At 39.2% G+C, this 23,052-nt stretch overlaps 1 protein-coding gene across 1 annotated transcript; it reads right to left on the bottom strand.

Annotated features, from left to right (window-relative positions):
* Positions 1 to 1,378: 1,378 nt before the first annotated feature.
* Positions 1,379 to 7,347, bottom strand: LOC144458750 (major histocompatibility complex class I-related protein 1-like). Its single transcript, XM_078162063.1, has 7 exons — positions 7,253 to 7,347; positions 6,775 to 7,044; positions 6,079 to 6,357; positions 5,493 to 5,795; positions 3,025 to 3,126; positions 2,746 to 2,763; positions 1,379 to 2,327 (listed from the first exon to the last, which is right to left on the bottom strand). The coding sequence occupies exons 1-7, from the start codon at positions 7,296 to 7,298 to the stop codon at positions 2,278 to 2,280; spliced, it is 1,068 nt and encodes a 355-aa protein (XP_078018189.1). The 5' UTR covers positions 7,299 to 7,347; the 3' UTR covers positions 1,379 to 2,277.
* Positions 7,348 to 23,052: the final 15,705 nt, after the last annotated feature.

Here is a 23,052-nt window from a genome sequence, read left to right as displayed (position 1 = left end):
CCCAAACACACACAGCAGGCTTGTGTCTGTCAGAGTGAAGCCATTGTTATGCTAATTACATGCAGTTGAGTGAGCCAGGCAGAAAAGGGGGAGACATTTACAATGTCTAGCTCACAGCTGACATATCTGCTCATGTAACTTTCAGAGGCACTAGCTCATTTCCTGTTAGATTTAGGTCAGTGGTGTCAATGAGTGATTTGTAGGTCTCGAGTTGACAGAGAAGCCAGTTTTGGTTTGATGTTTCTACACCATTCTTACCGGGCGCGCCACAGCCATTTTAGTGCAAAAATTGTCAAAAGGTTTTGTGACATGTCACCTTTAAGAGGCACTAACTCATTTGTGTCCTTCGGCAGAGGTCCCTAATAAATGCAGCAAAAACAATAGGTGAGCAGTCCTCTGCCTCTGGGCTCGGTCCCTAATGATGAGAGTAATAATAACAATTTACAATAATTAAATGCAAATTTTGTACTAAAATTCTCTTTCAATGATTTAAGCAACATTAATAAAAAGGCTAAATTTGACAGGACATTAAAAGATGTCTTACCGGCAAAGGAAGTGATCCACTGCCTGACTCGGGCCAGCAGGTGCTCCATCGCGGGGGGTCCGGCCGCCATCTTTCAGCAGGTAGGTACAGCTGGAGTTATCTCTCAGTGTTTTCTTGAGGGTTTTGTAAGGCTCGCAGGTCAACTTGTATCAAGTCTCAGTGCAAAGGGGAGATTTCAGAGAAGCGTGCAGCTTTTATATGACCTTGGTAGAACGCCACCATTCTGTTTCCATGACTTTTACTGACGCACGTGTGTGCGTGTGCGTGAGTGGATGAGAGATATACTGTCATTTAATCTCAGTGCTTTTTACGCACAGAAGCATAACAAGCGGCATTAACAGTAACTATTAACACACATTCTCTCTCTGTCTCCCTCTCTCTCTCTCTCTCTCTCTCACACACACACACACACACACACACACACACACACTTCATCTCCTAATATTTTCCTTTGATGTGAAGTGTTTAAGAAAATACACAGGGCATAGTTTTATACAGTCTACGGCAGCAACGGTCACTAGCCTTTATAAACTCAATATGTCACTGAATAGAAATTAACAGGCCAACAAAATGAATATTGCTCCTGACATCACAATATTGCGTAAAGACAGTAATGTTATATAATAAGTATGACTGCTGGCACAATGTTTATGTTGTGCAAACCAAGATTGTAAACCATAAAAGCGATGAATGAGAGACTGTGGACAGAGCAGATTGAAATATTGCTTTCTACATGCTAAACACGTGTATTGATAAAGTATTGGCTTTTTACTGGTGAAGGTCTTATTGTGCTTACTTACAGTAACAAGCACAGTTCCATCAGGAGAGACCAAGTGAATGAGATAAAGATTACTGTTTAATACAGATTGGAGGTGTACAGATTAATAGATGATGTAATGAATATGAATTGATAAAAAGTCTTTGGTGCTTGGACTACCAAGGGAGATGTGCAATGGAGCGGCATCTGAGCAGAGCAAGATAAATGCCCCATGGAGTCCAGACACTGGTGGTGGTAGTGGCGGATGACTCTGAGACTGAAGACTGATGAGGCTGATGAATCTGTGAAGACTTGGTGGTGGTGGTGAGGTCCCTGGGTTCCTCCTGGTGCGGCACAGTGCCTGTCCTCATGTGGCCAGTGTGTGTAGGCAGTTCCTAAATGACGAAGGCATTGATGCCATTGACTGGCACTCTCATTCCCCTGACCTAAATCTAATTGAGCACGTATGGGACATTATGTATCGCTGCATCTGACGCTGCCAAATACCGCCACAGACTGTCCAGGAGCTCACTGAAGCCCTGATCAGTTATGTACCGTGTTTTGAAAGTATCATCCTTTGTCTTCACAATTTTATAATGTAAGTGTCCCAATATAACAAAAAAAATGTCATTTGATGTAAAAGTTTTTGAGTATCCATGCCTTGTGGGCTTTTTTCTCTAAATTACCTCATTTAACTTTAAGGCCCTAAAAACTTATTTCCTCGCTCATCTTGTCACTATAAGTAATGAAGTAGGTGGAGGTCAAAGGGGAAAAGGCGATGTCACATACACCAATCAGGATAAAGCAACATAAATCAAATCTGATGAAACTACATCCACACAATCCTGACAAAGCAGATAAACTAAGTTTTTTAATGTGTCATAAACGTGTACATTAAAGTGTAATTGAAGTCACAACATTTACTGCTCTGCATCCCATTTGAAGTAATTCACAGTGCCCAGGATGTGTCTGCAAATCAGGTCTCTGGATTCAGTTTCTCAGAGAGCTCAGAGCTGTTGTCGGGAGCTGTAATGAAAAACACACAATTATTCCACTCATCCTGCACTGAACTGCTGTTAATAAACAGCTCTTTTGTACATTCCGTATGTATGATATAGTTCAGATTAGTTTCTCGTCAGGAGCAGGATGGGACGGCAGATGACTTTTGTGGACCAAAACAAACGATTATTTTTTAAATAGAGGTCGGGACATTTCCAGCCATGTTTGTAGTGACCTAACTGGTCATTTTAAGCCAAAACATGTTGTTTTCCTCACCCCAACAAGGTGTTTTTTATGCCTAAACATAACCACATGTTAACCACAGCATTGGCACAACATAAAATTGAAAATCTGTGGTTTGCAGAAATGTACAACACCAACATTTATTCTGGTGATTGGTTATTGGAATACCAGATAAAAAGGAATAAAAACAAGCTCTACTCACGAAATGGAGGGCATTCAGCTGGAGAGAAGAAGAAGAGACAAATAATTTCAGTTGTCACAGTTTTAAATACCAGAATAATTTGTTCCACCAAATCTGATCCACTCTGTTACTTGGCTATTACATTTTTCTATCATCATCATCATCATCATCATCATGCAACAGTCTGTTGGTTGCGTCATAATAGGAGTTGAGGATTGTTTTACCCTTTGTGGCTTAAAGTAAAAAAAACCTAAGCACCCCAAAAATTACATGACAATATCTTTAAGTCTGGCCTCCCACCTTTCTTCTTTCTGTAAACAGTGAATCCAGTGGCAGCCATGAGGACGACAGCAAGAACAGCCACTGCAGCAGGGATGGTAATGGTCATGTCAGAAGGCTTCTCTGTTGAACAAAAAACAACGATAAGTCTCCGACCATAAAGACAAAGCAGGTTAGAACATCAGAAGTACAGAAGTACATCCATCTGTTTATTAATAGCTGCTGTACACATTCATCTAGTTATGAACTAATTACATGTGATGCTGGTTTGTCCTGCAACAGGATGCAAAAAGGTTCTGCACTAAGCTGGTTTAAATCTTATTTATCTGATCATTTTCAGTTTGTTGACGTTCATAATGAATCATCCTTACGTACCAAAGTTTGTTTTGGAGTTCCGCAAGGTTCTGTACTCGGACCAATCCTATTTACTCTATTTATGCTTCCTTTAGGTAACATCATGAGAAATCACTCTATAAATTTCCATTGTTATGCGGATGATACACAGTTGTATTTATCGATGAAGCCAGAAGAAAGTAATCAATTAACTAAACTCCATAACTGCCTTAAAGACATAAAAACTTGGATGAGCACCAATTTCCTGATGTTAAATTCAGACAAAACTGAAGTTATTGTTCTTGGCCCCAAACAACTCAGAGACTCTTTATCTGATGACATAGTTTCTCTAGATGGCGTTGCTCTGGCCTCTAGCACTACCGTAAGAAACCTCGGAGTAATATTTGATCAAGATTTGTCTTTTAATTCTCATTTAAAACAAACCTCACGGACTGCATTTTTTCATCTGCGTAATATTGCGAAAATTAGGCTTATCCTGACCCGAAAAGATGCAGAAAAATTGGTCCACGCTTTTGTTACCTCAAGGCTGGATTACTGTAACTCTCTATTATCAGGTAGCTCTAGTAAGTCCTTAAAAACTCTCCAGCTAATTCAGAATGCAGCAGCACGTGTACTAACAGGAACTAAGAAACGAGATCATATTTATCCTGTTTTAGCTTCTCTGCACTGGCTCCCTGTAAAATCCAGAATTGAATTTAAAATCCTACTGTTAACTTATAAAGCTCTAAATGGTCAAGCTCCGTCATATCTTAGAGAGCTCATAGTGCCATATTATCCCACCAGAACACTGCGCTCTGAGAACGCAGGGTTACTCGTGGTCCCTAAAGTCTCCAAAAGTAGATCAGGAGCCAGAGCCTTCAGCTATCAGGCTCCTCTCCTGTGGAATCATCTTCCTGTCACGGTCCGGGAGGCAGACACCGTCTCCACATTTAAGACTAGACTTAAGACTTTCCTCTTTGATAAAGCTTATAGTTAGGGCTGGCTCAGGCTTGCCCTGTACCAGCCCCTAGTTAGGCTGACTTTGGCCTAGTCTGCCGGAGGACCCCCCTATAATACACCGGGCACCTTCTCTCCTTCTCTCTCGTATTCTATTACTGCATCTTGCTAACTCGGCCATTCTGGATGTCACTAACTCGGCTTCTTCTCCGGAGCCTTTGTGCTCCACTGTCTCTCAGATTAACTCATATCACAGCGGTGCCTGGACAGCGTGACGTGTGTGGTTGTGCTGCTGCCGTGGTCCTGCCAGATGCCTCCTGCTGCTACTGCCATCATTAGTCATTAGTCATACTTCTACTGTTATTATACACATATGACTATTGTCACACATGTATACTGCCAGATATTAATACATACTTTCAACATATTGTACCACAGTAGCCAGAACTATAACTATAATATTATTACTTTCAATAATGTTGTTGTAAGCTACTGTTATTACTATCTGTCCTGCATCTCTCTCTCTCTCTCTCTCTGTCTCATTGTGTCATGCGGATTACTGTTAATTTATTATGCTGATCTGTTCGGTACGACATCTATTGCACGTCTGTCCGTCCTGGAAGAGGGATCCCTCCTCAGTTGCTCTTCCTGAGGTTTCTACCGTTTTTTTTCCCCGTTAAAGGGTTTTTTTTTGGGGAGTTTTTCCTTATCCGCTGCGAGGGTCATAAGGACAGAGGGATGTCGTATGCTGTAAAGCCCTGTGAGGCAAATTGTGATTTGTGATATTGGGCTTTATAAATAAAATTGATTGATTGAATTGATTGGTTTGAAAACAAAACAAACTATACTAAAGAAGCTAAACCAACATGATACCCGACTTCTGTTTGGAGCTCAACTTTTGTGAGTGGCTCTGACACATACATTTGCACCTGTTGGCCAATTTGGAACCATCTTGATGTAACAGAGCATGAGAGTAAAAAATGGAGGAAGCTATCACATTAGCTATCAATGAAAAGGCAGCGTGCAATAAGTCGTAACTTATTATTTGGTTAGTGACCGAGGTAGGTAGCCTGCTACATGCCCATTTGGTAGCATGGACACAAGAAGCAAACAGTCCCATTCAGCACCAAAGAGGTGAACAGTGAATGAGTCATGAACTGCTGCTTTCTCACTTCTGTCACTTCTGATCTCAGTCTTACCCCAGTTGGTCCTGATCACTGCTTTGTCCAGTTTGGTGACGATGTCATCCTTCACACCAGAGAGCTGAAACACACAGTCGTACCTCCTCCAGTCTTCAGGTGGGACTGATGAAAGGTTCAGGTCAACACTCATCTGGAAGGATCCATCATGGTTGGGGAGGATCTCTCCGTGGTCCACGTCCTCATGAATCTCCTCTCCATCTTTCCTCCAGAACATCATGGCTCTGTTAGGGTAGAAACCTGTAGCGTGGCAGCTGACTGGAGAGGAGGGAGACTTCTGGAGGAGAGACACTGAGGGAACGTCTGCAGAGAGAGTAAGAGAGAGATATAGAGAGAATGGTAGGAGAGGGAGCAAAACAGGGAAAGGGGACAGGCTCAGCTTTGATGGAAAGTGATGTCAGAGGACACAAGAATTAGTCCCTACTGATTGGTGAGGGCTAAATCAAATCATACTGCCAAGAAAACAGAGGATGGCCCAAAAAAGTAATGTCAACTGGTTGGAGTGTAATAAAATGGCAGTTCAGTCTGAGCAGACTGTATAAACTTTGTGGTGTCAATGAAAGTACATCAGGTCATGTGATCCTACCTGTTCTCAGCAGAGAGCTCTTGCCAAAGGCCACATACATCTTCAACCACTCAGGACAAATTTGTGTGATGTAATTTTCATTGTATTTTATTCTAACTTTTTCAGTATCCCATCTCAGTTTGGTGATGACAGCCTGTGGTGTTGGGGCAATCCATGTCAATGTCTTCAGGTCCAATGATATGAAGTCTTCGCCATTGTAACTGTACTGCAATAAACCATTAACCTCTCCAGTCTCATCGTCCCACTCACAGCCAAACATCTGCTGTAAAATATGGATACCTGAGAGACAGAAACAGAGACTGTAATTCACAAAGATGATATCACCAGTGAAAAGGTGATCTTAAACATATTGTGGATGGCATGATGTGATCCTCCCAATCTTGTGGTGTGCTCATGATTCAAGAGCAGATACTTCGTGCACTTTATCTTTATACGAATGCTTAAAGTTACAATTGTAGATATTGTCTTATGAACTGACACATGACTGCCAAGTCAGTGTCATCTTGCATTCTGTGCACACGTTACATAAACAGTGACACCTGTTAGACACCTGCAGTCTCAGACTCAGCTCTAAATACCTTCCAGATTCCTTTTATGTGCACATGCACACATGCACAGACTTTGCCAAACAAAAAAAACAGGACGCAGTAGATTTTAGCAGTAAAAAGTGACATATAACATAAATAGATACTGTACCTCTGGTTTGGTTGAAGTGCTGTTTTAAACCATACATGGTGGCTTTGAAGAAGTTTGGCTGGCCCTCAGTACACTCTTGGGTGTACCGCTCCAAGTGCTCGGGAAAGTTTTGTAGAAGACTTTTCATCCAGTCCTGTTTTGGTTCTACTGTGTTTTTGTTGCTGTCACAGTAACCTATCAGAAGTTCATCAACCACTGCAGCAGCAAGAAACTCTGGGAAGTTTGGGACTCCAGATGACGCAGTTACGAAAAACATCAGGGAGTGTTTCACTGCAGGACAAACAAGGTTTATACATTCAGTGTGAATAAACACACATCATCATCATCATCATAAAAAGCACACTCATCTTGAATATGATGGATTCAGTACAGTCCAGTCAAAACATAGTTTTATCAAGTTGGAGTAAAAGTGAGCTACACTGGAACAAAATACAGAGCTGAGTGGAAAGTGATGTAAAGATCTGAAACTGGATCTTACCCGGAGATGAAATGTGACAGAAGAGAAGCAACAAAAGGAACTTCATCTTTTCTTGATTAAGACACAAGGGTTAACAACCAAGCTGACTCACCTGTTTTGTTTTCTATGCTATTTCCTCTAGGAGGGAGGTGGGGTCTCTGTTCTGATTTAGGATAGGTGGATGATACAGTAGTTGAGAAACCTGTTTCACTCCTTGACTTCAGTCTTGAAAGACTCCTATACATTCTGCAAGTCACCAGATATCACTGTGCTTCTGTGTTTGAAGCCCTGAAGCTTCATAAGGCTTCATGCACCCATCAATAGTTCAGACTCGATTAAATTAGGGACTGTATGAAATGTATTGAGGTGGGGAGGGGGCTTTCCAGCATTATTAATATTTTCTTTGAACACTCCTTAAAAATGTAATACCCTCCCCAATATCTTAAAACAATATATTTATGACAAAAATGACAAAATGGTGAAAGTACAGCCTCTGTACGTTTCAATAAAGAGCTGTTACATACATGGTTATTAAAGCTTTGTGGCTACTGATGGACTTGTGCAGCACAATATTTTTACCCCACCCTGGATTTCCAATAAGAAAATTACACATGAATTTGATCAGATATTTCTGACATGCTCACTTAGACTTTAACCGCTTCTATGTTGCTTCTTTTCTCCTACAGACCTGGGTTGTAACCAAAGTTTAGAGTGTAGTGAAAGATTAGACTGTGTCTCTAGAAAAGTGTCATCTGACTTTGTCAGAGATTGTGTAGCCTAATAAAGTTTAAAATCTTACATCTGTGTCACAAGTTTTAACACTTACTTGCTCTGACAGAAACAGAAAGCACCCCACAGAAATTAATGCATCATAGATTTTAGAGTAATTTTATTTGACAATAATGATCCTTAAACAAAACTATTACAGATTATTAGGCTATCAACACATATTTTAACATGCTGAGTGTTGGTTGAGAATCTGGAGAAACCATTAGCACACTTTGAGAGAAACACACAAAGATGTTGTTTTTACCTTTTTATTGGGGTGGCAGTAGATTTTTCCAGTAAAACCTCGGCAGATAAGAACCAAACTATAGGCATGTCTAGGGTACAAATAGAGGGAAGTGACTGACTGTTAGAGTACAAACCTATCTAACTCATGAACACACATAATGCTTACTTCACTATAATGCACTATATCAACAGCCATAAAACATTATAGATGTGATTTATAATGAATTTTAAGTGTCAAGTGTCTTATGGATGCTCTTGGGTAAAAGGAGAAAGTGGAGATGTGGAGTGAACAGGAGAGCCTCTTTGACATGTCCTCTCATTGTGCCACGACAGAGAAGAGAAGAAAAAAGTGGGCAGAATTTGCTGCACCCCTCAAAGTCCCCTGTCAGTATGTTATATACTTATATATACCTGTCCAGTGGCTCCTTGAGCCTTTGAGAAAAGAAGTCTATGGAAATTCATTCTATGAATCCAAATGTTGCTGAACCTCGATAGCAGTGGTTGGTTAGCTATGGATGCCAAATCCAAAAAAGTAAATTGAATAAAATAGAGAATGTAGTAGTGCGTGGACAGATTTGTTTGCTCTCACTGCCAGCTCTGCAAAATTTAAGTACCAGATAATGATTAATAGTGCCCTGCACAGTGTCCACCTTGTGGTTAACAAATGTTTATTTAGACCATAAGTATACAGTAATTTAGACTTAATAGGCTATTTACCTTGATTATAAAGCTCAAACATGTTTTGCGGGCTCCACACAGATTTTTTCAAATTATTTTTGGTCAAAAATGGCTCTTTTAATGGCAAAGGTTGCAGACCCCTGTTATATACTATAGCAAGCTAGCTAACCACCGCAGGGGCTGTTTGCAAGCTACCGTTAGCCACTCGGATTTTTGCTATTAGCCCACGCGCTAACAAGCTAACTAAATGGTTCTACTAAAGATTACTAGCTTCAAAAATCAAATCAAGTAGCCATTTGTATGAATGAAGCTAGAAATGTGAAATATACCACCATTTGCTTGTAGGCTAAAATTAACCATTCCAGTTTACGTTACCTTACAAGTAACCCTGTCTGGGATGGGGCATAGATACATGTAGATGCCGCCCCTGGGTTTGTAGGATGTGTCACTACCACTGCCATAATGGGTCAGGGCTCATTTCTGCCCAGACTGTAGACTTGTATAGATCGTAATGCAGAGTCTTCGAAAATGTTGACTCTATGTGCTGCTTTTGGATGTTTTAACAACAGAAATGCCCAAACCAAGGAACAGGGAATCACATTTCACAAGTTGTTTTACAATGTTTTACCTTTATAAATGTGTTAAATAGAATCATTCTATAAAGCTAAGACCTATAATATAATCATATAAAACCAGGCCTGATACTAAGTTAAGCCAACGCTAAATTAAGCTAACGCAACCTTATGCCAGGTAAACAAAAAAAGTGAACATTTGTTTTAAAGTAATATATAATGGGAAGCTGCTTAAAATTATATCTGTCAAACAGATATTTTGCTGTGTGTATTGTGTTAAGTACTCCTAATTTAGTGTTAAACTGTTTCAAAGCACTAACATTGTTAACCTTTGTGCCTAAATTCTAGCTAACGTACTGCCGTTGTTCAGATGAACTTGTTTTTTGTGTTATATTAGGTTCCCAAAAGATAAAGTTATAGGACAGGCGTGGACAGCAGCGCTGAGGAGGAGAGACTTTGAGCCTACTTACCATTTACTCATCTGCAGCTGTCATTTCAAGTTTAAGTACTTTGACAGGACTGGACAGACAACTTGTTTAAGGGAAGGAGTGATCCCATCAGTTTTTAAATTTCCTTACCACCTTTGCATAGTTAGCATCATTGGAAAGTAAACGAGTCGATCTTTTAAAACTACTTCAGCCTGAAATATACATATCAAATATTAATTATATTTTGGGGATTTTAACCCTTTAAAGGCCAGTATGTTTACATAGCTCCACTGTTATTTTATCGGAAAAAAACAAACAAACCAAAGAACAAAAATAATGTCCATAAAATACATTTCAAGGAGTAGGCTATTTGATTATTATTATTATTAGGCCCTAAGATGGGTCAATGATTGGCAGCAACATTGATTTTGATGCAGTTATTTTATTTGCAGTGTCACATTTAAAAAAACTCAAACTGGAGGTCCTAACGACAGAAAATGTTAGCTTCCCAAAACTGCTGTAAAAATGAGCGAGAGAGAGAGACAGAGAAAGAGAGTGCGTATGTGTCTGGGTGTAAAAGTCCAGCTCAGGTGGAGCAGGCTGCAAATGGATACACTGTGGTCCTTGCATGTAAACTTCCCACATCTGCAGCAGGTGCTGCCAACACTTCTCTTTTTGTCCGTGCAAAAGTCACACTGCCTCCTGTCCTGATGAGAGAGGGGCCTGCAGCAGCACCCTGCAGATTTGTGACTATTCCTGCAGCTACTAATGAGCGGGGGAAGGCGCCCTCTCTTCTTGATGTGTGGGGTCACCAGCATTTCTCCTACCTCCTTAATGTAGAACCTCGTCCTTTATGGTGTCTGCTGCTGCCAGGATGGCTCCATTGATGTCCACTGGATGTAGGCGTTGTAAAGTGAAACGTCAACCAGGATGTGAAAGAGGGCCAGTGGCCACCAATTTGTTCTCCTCCTGCAGGGGTAGGTGCCAACAACCTAACAAAAAAAACCCAAAACCCAAAACAAGACAATGTAAATAAATGATCCAAGTATTCTTTCTCATGATACACATATTTATTTTAAATGAAAATGCTCATTTGAACAAAAACGACACGTATTTTAGACAAGAACATAAGAGTAGGAATAAATAAATGTTTGCGTAACTGATGCGTAATGGCACCTTATCAAGGTTGTCGACACCTCCTTTGCATCTGTTGTAATCTTTGATTTTGATGGGCTTTCTCTTCATTTCGTCGCTTATGTCTGGACTGCAGTGTTTTGTGCTTAGAAGCAACACATTCTTGAAGACGGTTTTTGCTCTTGCCTGGAGCAAATGAGGAGGAAGCTAAGGCTTGTTTCTGTGAATTGTGCCAACCAGGGCCAGTTCCTTCCTGAGCAGCTCCTCTGCCAGTGCGAAGGAGGTGAAAAAATTGTCACATGTCATGATGTGGAGCCCCTCTGTCATCTCCACGACCACCCTCATCCCCTGGTTGACTTCAGCAGGATTGCCAGCTGCTTTGCCTGTGTACACCTGCAGTCTCTAGGTGTAGGACGTTTTGACATCACAGGTTGCCCAAATCTTTATTCCATATTTGGCTGGCTTTTTTGGCATGTACTGCCTGAAGCTGCACCTACCTCTGAATGGGTGTCTGGGCTGAACAGCATCAGCAAGCGGTGTGTCCACATATCCCAGACTCTGCGGAAGGCAGCCAGCTTGTCATTGCGGCATAGGGGTCGAGATAGCTTGTCGTCAAACTGCAGTGTTCGGCTGATAGAGAAACCTTTTGTGGGACATTGTAGCCCAGAAAATGCTCTGTCCGGATTGCTCACTCCAGTGGCAAGGGTCGATTCATTTTTTGAATTGTATGTAGTTATTTTGTATTATATGTAATTATTATGTATTATTGTGTAATTATATAATAGACATTTTACATACAGTAAGAAAAAATACTTTGACAGTAATTACACAGTATAAGTTCATTTTTACACATGATAGAACTGTTACTGTCCACATAAAATATTTTTGGTAAGAAAATAAGCATTTTTTAATCTGAGTATCTGCGTGGCCTGCTGTCCCAATATGGCGGCTGTGTTGAGGTATCGCTCTAATGAAGAGCAGCTGTCACTTGTATGTAGATGGGGAAGGTGATTAGCTAACTAGCTAGCTATAGCAGCATACTCCCTGGCAAGCTTAAAGGGTGCAACAATTTCTGTCTGCTTTTTTTTTTTCCTTTATGAAGCTAACAGTTTTGCGAATAGTGACCCTGCAAGATCCCCTGTCTGCAAAATCTTATTCTGTGTCTAAAACCTCTCATGACACATCATCTTTAGATGTGAGATGGTGTCAAACTTCAGTCTTTGAAGTCTTGTCAAAGTATTGTAGTGTATCTTCTTCTTCTTTCAGCTGTTCCCTTTAGGGGTTGCCACAGTGGATCATCTGCCTCCATCTAACCCTATCCTCTGCGTCTTTTTCTCTCACACCAACTGACTTCATGTCCTCTTTCACTACATCCATTCTAGTGTGTGATAGGCATTAGTTGCTAATGAAGCAGCATGGATTCCTTTAAATCCTTTAAAATGCATCAGACTTAGCACCAACAAAAAAACATTATTATGAACCATGCATTATTATAGATGCATTCATATGTATCTCACTTTACTAAACACATGCAATGATAACTTATGATACTGCATGGACTATTATAGCTTTCTATGAGTCCTCACTACAGCTGATGAGGTGTGTGTAGGTGAGTATGGGTATTTATAATACATTATAAGCCCCATCAGTCAACTTCTAGTTTATATAGTCAAGAGCATCCATAAGACACTTGACACTTAGAATTCATTATAAGTCACATCTATAATATTTTATGACTGTTGATATAGTGCATCAGTAACCATTATGTGCCTTTATGAGTGCAGTTTTGATATCTGTTGACTTTTTAAGAATAGGGGGAAGCATTTCTGATGTAATGGTCACTTTGTATTCATAGCAAAAAAAACAACGAAAACAACAAATACAGTCTGACATCAAAGACAATCTAGGGAGACAAAACATGTTGTCACATTTTCTTCATTCATGTCAGTTTCTTATGCTCCCGTATTGTTCTTATGTATTTAGCAGTCTTCTGTGGTTTTTAGACCGTACTAATCAAATTGTAAATACTCAGCCACAGTGAGATGATGATTGATATGCATTTATCCAAACTAATGCTCTTTAGAAAGGATCCCTGTGAGTACAACTGTGAGTGTATTCAGGCTGCACTGGTCACAGTATAAGAGATGTATACAGTGGTTAAAGTAGGGGTATAGCACCAGTAAAACCACAGTAATGAGTTGCATGTAAACTTGTCACTAAACCTGAAAGATTACATGTGTACTGATGCGTGGAATCAGATCAGGAAGTGCAGACGTTATTGTAGCTGAAAACATGTAAAGGCTTCAGAGGTTTTTGGAACAGTGCAAACTCTTCCTGCCTGTTTCTTTAACCTGGTGTGTTGTATTTAATCAGTGTAAGACTGCTGAGGGCCTTTTACACACTCAGTACTGCAGGAGGAAGCACTGAGCATCCTGTGTTCATCTGAAACATCCTCTTTTCTCCCACAAGTTAGTTTCCACTGACATGTTGCACAAATATTAAATATTACATTTAAAACTGAGGCAAACTGAGACTAGACTGAGTGTTGAGAGCATTCTGTCAAGAGCTGAGCATGAGCTAAATTGTCACTGACAGAGGATAAACTGTGGTGGCTGCTGTACCTCTGACACCACCCTCAGGTCAAACAAAGTAATATTTTATGTCCTAATTTTCATCCTTCCAATATTTTTGTGTGGAATGATCACTACATCCTCACAGCATGGATACAGACTTTTAGTCTTATTGTGGAGGAAGAATCATTTATGTTTGTCTTACACATCCAAAGTAATGCTTAATTACTTAATGAAATATTTACATTACTCAAAACTGTCAACTGTGATTTATATTACAAACATGGCAGCAGAATAAACCATTTAAATGCATCAAAAACCAAATATAAGTATATGTAAATTCAATAAGTAAATGTCCTGTTACCTTCATAGATTTGTGTTATAAAGGGTGTGTGTGTGTGTGTGTGTGTGTGTGTGTGTGTGTGTGTGTGTGTTTGATCTTTTGCAGTAGCTGAAGGTCTCTGTTCACTTCTTCTCCTCTTCCTGAAATGTTTACAACCTGTCCAATATGTTAATCTTCCTTCTTCCTGATCTTTGACAGTTTCTCAGAACTTTTGAATGTGTCAATGCTTTAAAATGACAAAGTAATCCAGATGACTCAGTGTAGCTGCTTGTTTAAAGAGACTCCTGGTGGTGAAGCTGTTTTAGCAGCATTTTAGCCACTAATACATTTAATGACACCTGCAACTGATTCACTATTTAAAAAGCTTCACATGAACTCAACATCACTGAAGTTAAAATAAACCTCACAATACATAGTGTCACTTTATATGTCTGAGAGTTGATTTTATTCAATTCAACAGTAAACCAGTGAAGTTTAGAAATGAGTGTGACAGAGTGCTCAGTGGACCGCTTTGTGTGGTTTGGTTCACATCCACTCTCAGGAGCCCCTGGACACAAGAGGAGTCCTGCCCTGAAACAAGAAACACACCTTTGTGTTATATATGAAGGAAATATAATACAATGTCTGCTGTCAGCATCAAGGTTATTTAACATCCTGTTGTACTAATGGACTGTTAAGTGTGGGCCTGCAGACTGAATCATCTCTAATGTCACATTATTAATCTGTCACAGGTTATTTTAGTGTAGTAAACATTCACAGGCTTCATCTGTCACACTGACTATAATACAATATATGTCAACAAATTAGCTATAAGAAATATCATCAGCATATGTGGATGTGTTGCTATTTGTGTAATGTTAAGATATTTACTTAGTGGACTGAAACACAGACAACCACTTCTCTCCAGCAGTCATGTCGAGGTAACTGTGGATGTGCTGCAGGAACACTGAGTCTGGGTCTTCCTTCTTTGCTGCTTCCTGTGTGAACGTTGGAGCTGCACATAATCCTGCAGACTGACAGTAAGACAGATAAAATAAGTGATAATATAAAGATAAACAGCTTCATATGTGACCAGTTTACACAATAACATACATCACTTTATTTATGTTTCTATAAGTCAGAAGCTCAAACTCACCTTTTAGTCCACAGTGAACAGCAGCAGCTCAGGTGGTGGAGAAAGATAAGAGTGAAGTCAAAAATGGTCAGTAAAACAAAAATATCTTCGTAAAATTTTTTTTTTTAAAGAAACAAAAAAAGTGAGCTCACACTTACCTCCTTTGTCCACAGTGAACAGCAGCAGCTCAGGTGGTCGAGTAAGAGAGGAAATAAATAATGGTCAGTAAGACAAATTATATTTGAATTATTTAACAAGTTATATATATAGATAAACAGGCTCCTGCACATTAATTACATGTCTTTATATTAAATCTTTTTCTGAGTTACTTTTTTCTCACTTGGAAATTCATACTCACTTTTTTTTCGTCTGTGGTGAAGAGCAGCAGCTGATATTCAACTCATCCAGTCGCTCTCTTCAGCTCACCTCCGCCTCTTCGCATCAGACTCCTCCCCGGCGCTGTCGTCTCTGGTCCTCTTCCTGGAGGAGCCAATGCCAGGAACCTCGACCTCCTCGTCAAGTCCAACGACGTCAATCTTAGGCTCCCCGTCCTCTTCAGGTTCCACGTACCTGTTCCTAGCAAGAATAGCCTCAGCAGCATCATCAATGGGTTCACCATAGTGATTAAGATGAGGCTCAGCAGGAGGGACAGCAGGAGCAGCATCAGCAGAAGCAGCCAAAGGATGAGAAGCAGCAGGAGGGTCAGCGTGAGGGAAAGCAGGAGGAAAAGCATAGGGAGCAGCAAAAGGATGGGGAGCAGCACCAGGGAAAGCAGGGGGAGCATAGAGGTAGGGGTAAGGAGCATAGGGATAAGCATAATAAGCAGGATAGGGAACAGGGTAGGGAACAGGATAGGGAACAGGATAGGGAGCAGGGTAGTACGCAGGGAAAGGTGGGAGGTGCTGCTCACACTCTACATTACCACCCTGAGGCTCAGCCTCCTGAAGCCTGTCCACGACATCCACCCCGACAGGGACTGGGTCATCGGGGGGGGCTCTCAGCAACAGGGCGCACGGTGCTCAGAGGCCACAGGAAGCCAACTGAAGAAAGAAAAAAATATTTTAAAAAACGTTACATTCTCCACTTCATAAAACAGACTGAAACATTCACAAGCACTGGAATATAATCAGTATAGACACTCCTTCATAGTTTACATGTGACCCTGTACTCTTAGAGATATGGAGGTGGTTCAACAGCTTATTAGATGAGATTCAACAATTCAGCTGTTTCACTTTGTCTGTTTAACAGATTATCTGTAGAGTATATGTGACAATTCATGAACATACCCACATGCTGTCAGAATAACTTTGTTTTCACTCAACCTGTGCAGCATGGGTTGATTGAATAGTTCAAGTTCAACTAAATTACTCTGACAGTATGTAGTAAATTGTCACATTTATTCTTTAGATAAGCAAAACAGATGAATTGTTGAATTTTAACTAATAAGCTGTTGAAATGTTACAAATACTCTATAAACTATCTGTAGACAAACTGTCCAAATAAAGTGTTACCCACAATTCTACATAATAACTTTGTTCACCTTCCTGGCTTTGCCTCTGAAACACATCTTGTTTCTTAAAACCACAATAAAACACAGACTAGTATAACAGGAGTCAGAACAGGCCACAAGCTTGTCATGTTGCGTCATACATCGCCAAAATGTTTGAGCGCACAGACCTGTGTGCGCAATGACGCACGCATTTTGAGGAATTTGTGGAAATAAGTTCACTAATGTGATCAATTTTTTTTCACTTAAAAACATGTCCGGATACATTTCAAGCAGCAACCTCAAGTATCCACACAGAGGAGCGGGCCCTGGTTTGCCTACACCTGCGCGTGCTGACGTGCTGACGTTTGCTCCTAAACGTTCCATCGTCTCCATGGCGCACAAGATAAACTCATTTTTGGCATCGTTCAAAAATTGGCCCGGTCGCCATCTTTACCTCCGACAAAATATGGACAATTCAATCTCCTCAAACAATATTAACAGTGTTTTCAAATCACTACACAATTATTAACACCTTCCACACCTGTCCCGCCAAACTCAGCACATGTTGAGTGTACTCAAATAGCAGCACCCTCACCAGATTATAATAATCATATTTACACCGAGTAAACGCCAAAAATCACCAAAAACCTTGTTTTCCTAACAGGCCGACTAATATTACATTGACCGTTACAGTTTAGTCCACAATGATATAATAATATCAGGCTAACAACAACAATAGTAATAACAAGAGTAATGATAACAATTTACAATAATTAAATGCAAATTTTGTACTAAAATTCTCTTTCAGTGATTTAAGCAACATTAATAAAAAGGCTAAATTTGACAGGACATTAAAAGATGTCTTACCGGCAAAGGAAGTGATCCACCGCCTGACTCGGGCCAGCAGGTGCTCCATCGCGGGGGGTCCGGACGCCATCTTTCAGCAGGTAGGTACAGCTGGAGTTATCTCTCAGTGTTTTCTTGAGGGTTTTGTAAGGCTCGCAGGTCAACTTGTATCAAGTCTCAGTGCAAAGGGGAGATTTCGGAGAGGCGTGCAGCTTTTATATGACCTCGGTAGAATGCCTATGGCAAGCCGTTTTAACATTTAATCACTAAGTCCGACTATCCGGAATTACCATTATAGATATCTATAACGTCATTTTGACTAGTAGTAATGTCATTGTGACTAGTATGAATTTTAATTTAAGATATGTGTAACGTCATTCTGACTAGTCAAAACTGAATTACAGATATCTGTAACGTCATTTTGACTAGTCAAAACTGAATTACAGATATCTATGACGTCATTCTGACTAGTCAAAACTGAATTACAGATATCTATAATGTCATTCTGACTAGTCAAAACTACAGTCACAGATATCTGTAATTCAGTTTTGACTAGTAAGATTCAAACTATTTTTGCCATTCATGTGTATGGGGTTTGTCATTATAGATATCTACAATTACATTATGACTATCTATAATTCCAGTTACAGATATCTACAACGTCATTTTGACTAGTCATAATTCAGTTACGGATATCTACAACGTCATTTTGACTAGTCATAATTCAGTTGCGGATATCTATAACGTCATTTTGACTAGTCATAATTCAGTTACAGATATCTACAACGTCATTTTGACTAGTCATAATTCGAATTCAAGATATCTACAGCGTCATTCTGACTATCTGAAACTCAATTCAAGATATCTAGAAAGGACCATGTAGATATCTTCAATTGATGATATTTAAAGATATCTTGAACTTGAATTATGACTAGTCAAAATTAAATTGTAGATATCTCAAACTGGAATTACAGATGTCCACAATTCAGTTGCATCCGCAATAACAATTGCAGATATCCGCAACTACATTGGAGATATCTATAATGACAAACCCCATACACATGAATGGCAAAAATAGTTTGAATCTTACTAGTCAAAACTGAATTACAGATATCTGTAATTAGAGTTTTGACTAGTCAAAATCTAATTACAGATATCTTGAATAAGATTTTTGACTAGGCAAAATTATGTTGCAGATATCACTAATGAATATCCAGTCTAGCGATTAAATGTTAAAACGGCTTGCCATAGAATGCCACCGTTCTGTTTCCATGACTTTTACTGACGCACGTGCATGCGTGTGCGTGAGTGAATGAGTCCTGAACAAATGATGTCCCAACTAATAAGGCCAATGCATTTAATTTGAAGGTGGACTGTTTTAACTATTTTTAGACGCACTTAAAATATTTCTTTGGTAATTCAACTCAGTCACTGGAATTGATCAATTTAAAAAGAAATCTGCATTTGTTTCTCCTGGAGTATCAAATTCTACATTAGCTACCTTCAGTAAGCTTGTTGAGAGAGATATGCTTTGGAGAAATCCAGACAGACTCAGAGAAATCATTACATCAGCAGAGTGGAAAGGAAAGCGTTAAAAGATTTGCAGAATAACTCTAAAATGATAACTAAACCAGCTGATATAAGAGGTTCTATAGTGGTCCTGAAAACCATTGACTATGTTAATGAGGCCATGAGACAACTAAGTAACTCTGCTTTTTATCAGCCGCTGTCCAGTAACCCTGTCTTCTCAAGTAGCAACAAATATTTGCCAAATTTTACTGATATCTATAATGACATGAGAAAGATATCATAATTGTGTAGCAGTGACAGGACTACTCATACTCTTTACTAAGTAGCTCAGTACTAAGTAAAAGTAGCAATAACAGAGTGTAAAAAAACCCACAAGTTTCAAATTAAAGTCCAGCATTTAATATTTTACTAAATTAAAAGTACAAAAAGGCACCATGAAAAATTACAACAGAATAAAACATATACCAGTTTAAAAACATACATCTTCCACTCACTCCAGCTAATGTCTATTGATGGCAGAAACACATTAGCACAACAGAAATGCTAAAAGAAAATGAAATGACTTTAAATGCATCTTCAGTGTCCATGTACGTAAAAGCACATTAACAACATTATACATCAGCATGAAGCAAATAAAAAACAATTACTGTGTGCGCCTCTAGGACCATGTGTACAATACTGTCACTCTGGAGTCGTATATTCTTCATCTGCAGCCATGTTACTCTGACCCACAATGCTACTGACCTTTGACATCACCACACAACATCCCATTTCCCACAATGCCGTCAATTAGACTGTGGTCCTATTACACTCTACATTAAGTAATGACCTTACATAAAAGGCAATACATTTTTTACCACACATTTTTAGGTACCTTTTAGACACATTTTTAACAAACGTTTTACCTTTTTAACACCTTATTTATTAAATTTTTATCACCTTTTAATGATTTTGGGAGCTTGCATGATTATGAATTTATATCTGAAACATACAAAATAAACACTTACACACTAGACTACACTAAGCATGAATATGTAAAAACACATAACCTCTTAACTGTAGTAGAGGCCCTGTTTTTAGACAGCAATTTTAATGGCATTGTTTCAAGAGGTCTGTAAAATTGCATTGTAATGTAATTTAACAATGACAGTGACTAAAAAGCAATAGCTGGTCATGGATGGATTAATGAACAGGCCTACCAGGCACAGTACTGGTGGCCCAAAGGGTCAAAATTCAATTAGAATTAAAATTCAATAAAAGGATTTTACATTCATTTCTATATTGTTCTGAATCAGTGTCACCTCTTGGTCATAAGGTCTCTGATCTGACATCCAAACTATCATGTCTGTCTCTTACAGTAAACATTTTACAGATGACCACTTTCAAAAGACAGTTAGACTAAAAACAAAAAAAAACATTGATGCTGCACTTTTTTCCATTAAATTTGAGCATAAATTGTACTCAAATCCATGTATCAATACCACAACGAAAACATATTTCCTTAAATGTTATACAGAATGCTACAGTTTATCTGATCATCTTTGGAGAACAGGCTTGTTGTAAGAATAGACCTGTGTTATAATATTTGACAAATGAAAGTATGGAAACCCTTTGACATGCAGGAGGTGTGACAACGCTCTGATTGCTTGTTTCTCTGGCAGCTGAAACATTGCAGGGTTGTGCTGCTCTCTGGTGGTAACAGAAGGAAAGACAGTTTAAGGTTAAAGATTCAGTGCACTGCTTGGTAAATAAATCCCAATTTGTGGTAGATATTGGGTTGCAGTGTTTTTTCATCCTCACACTTTTAAGTAAAAAGTTTAAGTTTAAGTAGTTTTATTGTTTTATGTTTCAAGCCTGATAAACATCCACAAATCAGATCCCAAATATTAAATAAATGTGGATAAAGATACGAAGCTGGCTTCATTACTGAAAATGTCTGTTTCTCTTTTCATGAGAATTTTATCAATTAATTGTACATGTACTGACTTTAAAAAATGGAAAAACATAATAACATAAACATAATAATTCCCGTCATTCACAGCTGAAATAACTGTTATGATCCTAAAGTTGTTGTCCACTGTGATACTCGGTTGCACACACTGTCACATCTAAAAATGTACGATAGCCCTTAAATGATAGTCTTGTTGACAACAGCTATAGCAGCTGAGGTCTTTAATGCCAACCGGTCGCTGTTTTATGGACACAGAAGAAGAGGGGCGTTTAATCACAGTAAAGTGCAAACAGCATCAGGCAACACATACAGAAGAACAGAACTCATGAGATACAAGAAAAATCAACAGTAACAAAAGAAGAGCAAAATACAAGAGAACCAACCAAAAGACTCTGATGAACCCACACTCACCCAACAGAAACATGGACTGATCTCACTGCCCGATGAAGCAGTCATTTTGTTTCACAGAACATGACCAAAGTAACTAGCGGCACCCTCACCAGATCTGGATCTTATTCTAGGTATACAGGGAACTCTCCACCTGACGGCCTCAGAGCCCTGACTGACTTGAGTCAGTCAACAGCTCAGAAATGCACCAGAAACCCAAACCACTACCTTTTCCCACCCACATGGAACAGGTTCTGTTCTGGTTCCTGCACCTAATTGGACCCTTTTTAATTTCGTCTGTATTGGAAGCCGAAAAGTCGGTTCCTAGCTATAGCAAATTTTTCTTGACCTGAAGTGCAAAATGGACAACATAAGTGGGTGTTTTATTCCACAGGGTAAAAAGAAAGGATGCAGTATTGCACGAATTAGTCTCCTCCGTCTTCTTATCATAAATAGTTGCTTCATGCTTAGTCTTTGGGTAAAAACAAATATCTGTAATAACAGAACAAAAGCTGGCCGGTAATCAGTGTCATCCACCATCTTGCTACTGCTGACTACTTCCTTTGTACATTGTGTTGACACCGTCTGTTGAAGACACGTCTTTGTAACCATTACAATGGTTACAGTGGTTACTGGTGGAAACACAGACTGGTTCACTAGATAGCACCAAGGTTCCAAAAATCCTGAGCAGAGCCAGTTTAAGAACCAGAGCTAATTTGGTGGAAAAGGGGTGTAAGTGTATTAGACTACTGTTACAACTTTAAAACTGATTGTGTCGCACTGAGAGCCTATGAAGTCTTAAATACTGAAACTACAGTATATGTTTGGCTTTGTGTATACATGTAGCCTCAGTCAGACAAATGTATGAACCTGTTACTTAGAATCAATCAGCTAGAGATTTAAATCCTGATATGATATGCTTTTTCAAGTAGTTAAAAGCTGGTTGTGTTACTGACATGACTTTCAGTGTAAAGATCAGAGTCCAATATGACTCAGAGGTTCCTGGTTTCCTTTTTATATCTTCTACTAGTATCTCAGTGTTTATTTCAATGTAAAACATATCCAGAGTCCAGTGACTGATGTGACTGAGCAGCTTGTTTATTGGACTCAGGTGACCAGAGGAGATGAATGAGCAGTTGTGTGTTTTCACCATATGACTGACAGCAAGGATTATGTGTCCTCGTCCAACTTCTGTGTAAATACTGAATGTTCAGGTAATATTAATATTAGCTACTGTAACTATAGTCAAAACCAAAAGAGACAAATCTATGACAAGTGGGAACTTTATTGAAAAGCAATACATTTAAATCTGATATTCATTCATAGAAAATACAAAGGTACCATCATCAGGCCCTGCAGCTGGCTGTGCCGTCAATACTCTGCTGAGCCCTCTGACAGGAGACACCATTTTCTAAACCTGACTGATGTATCTTTAAGCTGCCTTTAAATCCTTCAATCATCCAAGCAGAGTCAATACTCTGCTGCTTTATATCTACATGGTATCTGCTCAGGCTAAACTACAGTGGCTGGCCTCACTGGCTTGATGTAAAACTTCATGAGTGACATGTCCTGCTCAGCTGTCCAACCACCATCACTGTCTTTTAAAAAATAGACAAGCAACACATTGTTGCATTAATGTAAACTGATTAATGAATACATAATACAATAAACATTAAACATAAATTTACAATGTGAAATAAAACGATTACATTTAAATATCAAGCAAATAAAGTGTACTTCTTCACTTTTACAGCAGGAAGCTTTC

Source organism: Epinephelus lanceolatus, chromosome 19 (assembly GCF_041903045.1).
Source record: "Epinephelus lanceolatus isolate andai-2023 chromosome 19, ASM4190304v1, whole genome shotgun sequence".
Classification (NCBI taxonomy): Eukaryota; Metazoa; Chordata; class Actinopteri; order Perciformes; family Serranidae; genus Epinephelus; species Epinephelus lanceolatus.
This window is presented reverse-complemented; position numbering and strand designations above follow the sequence as displayed.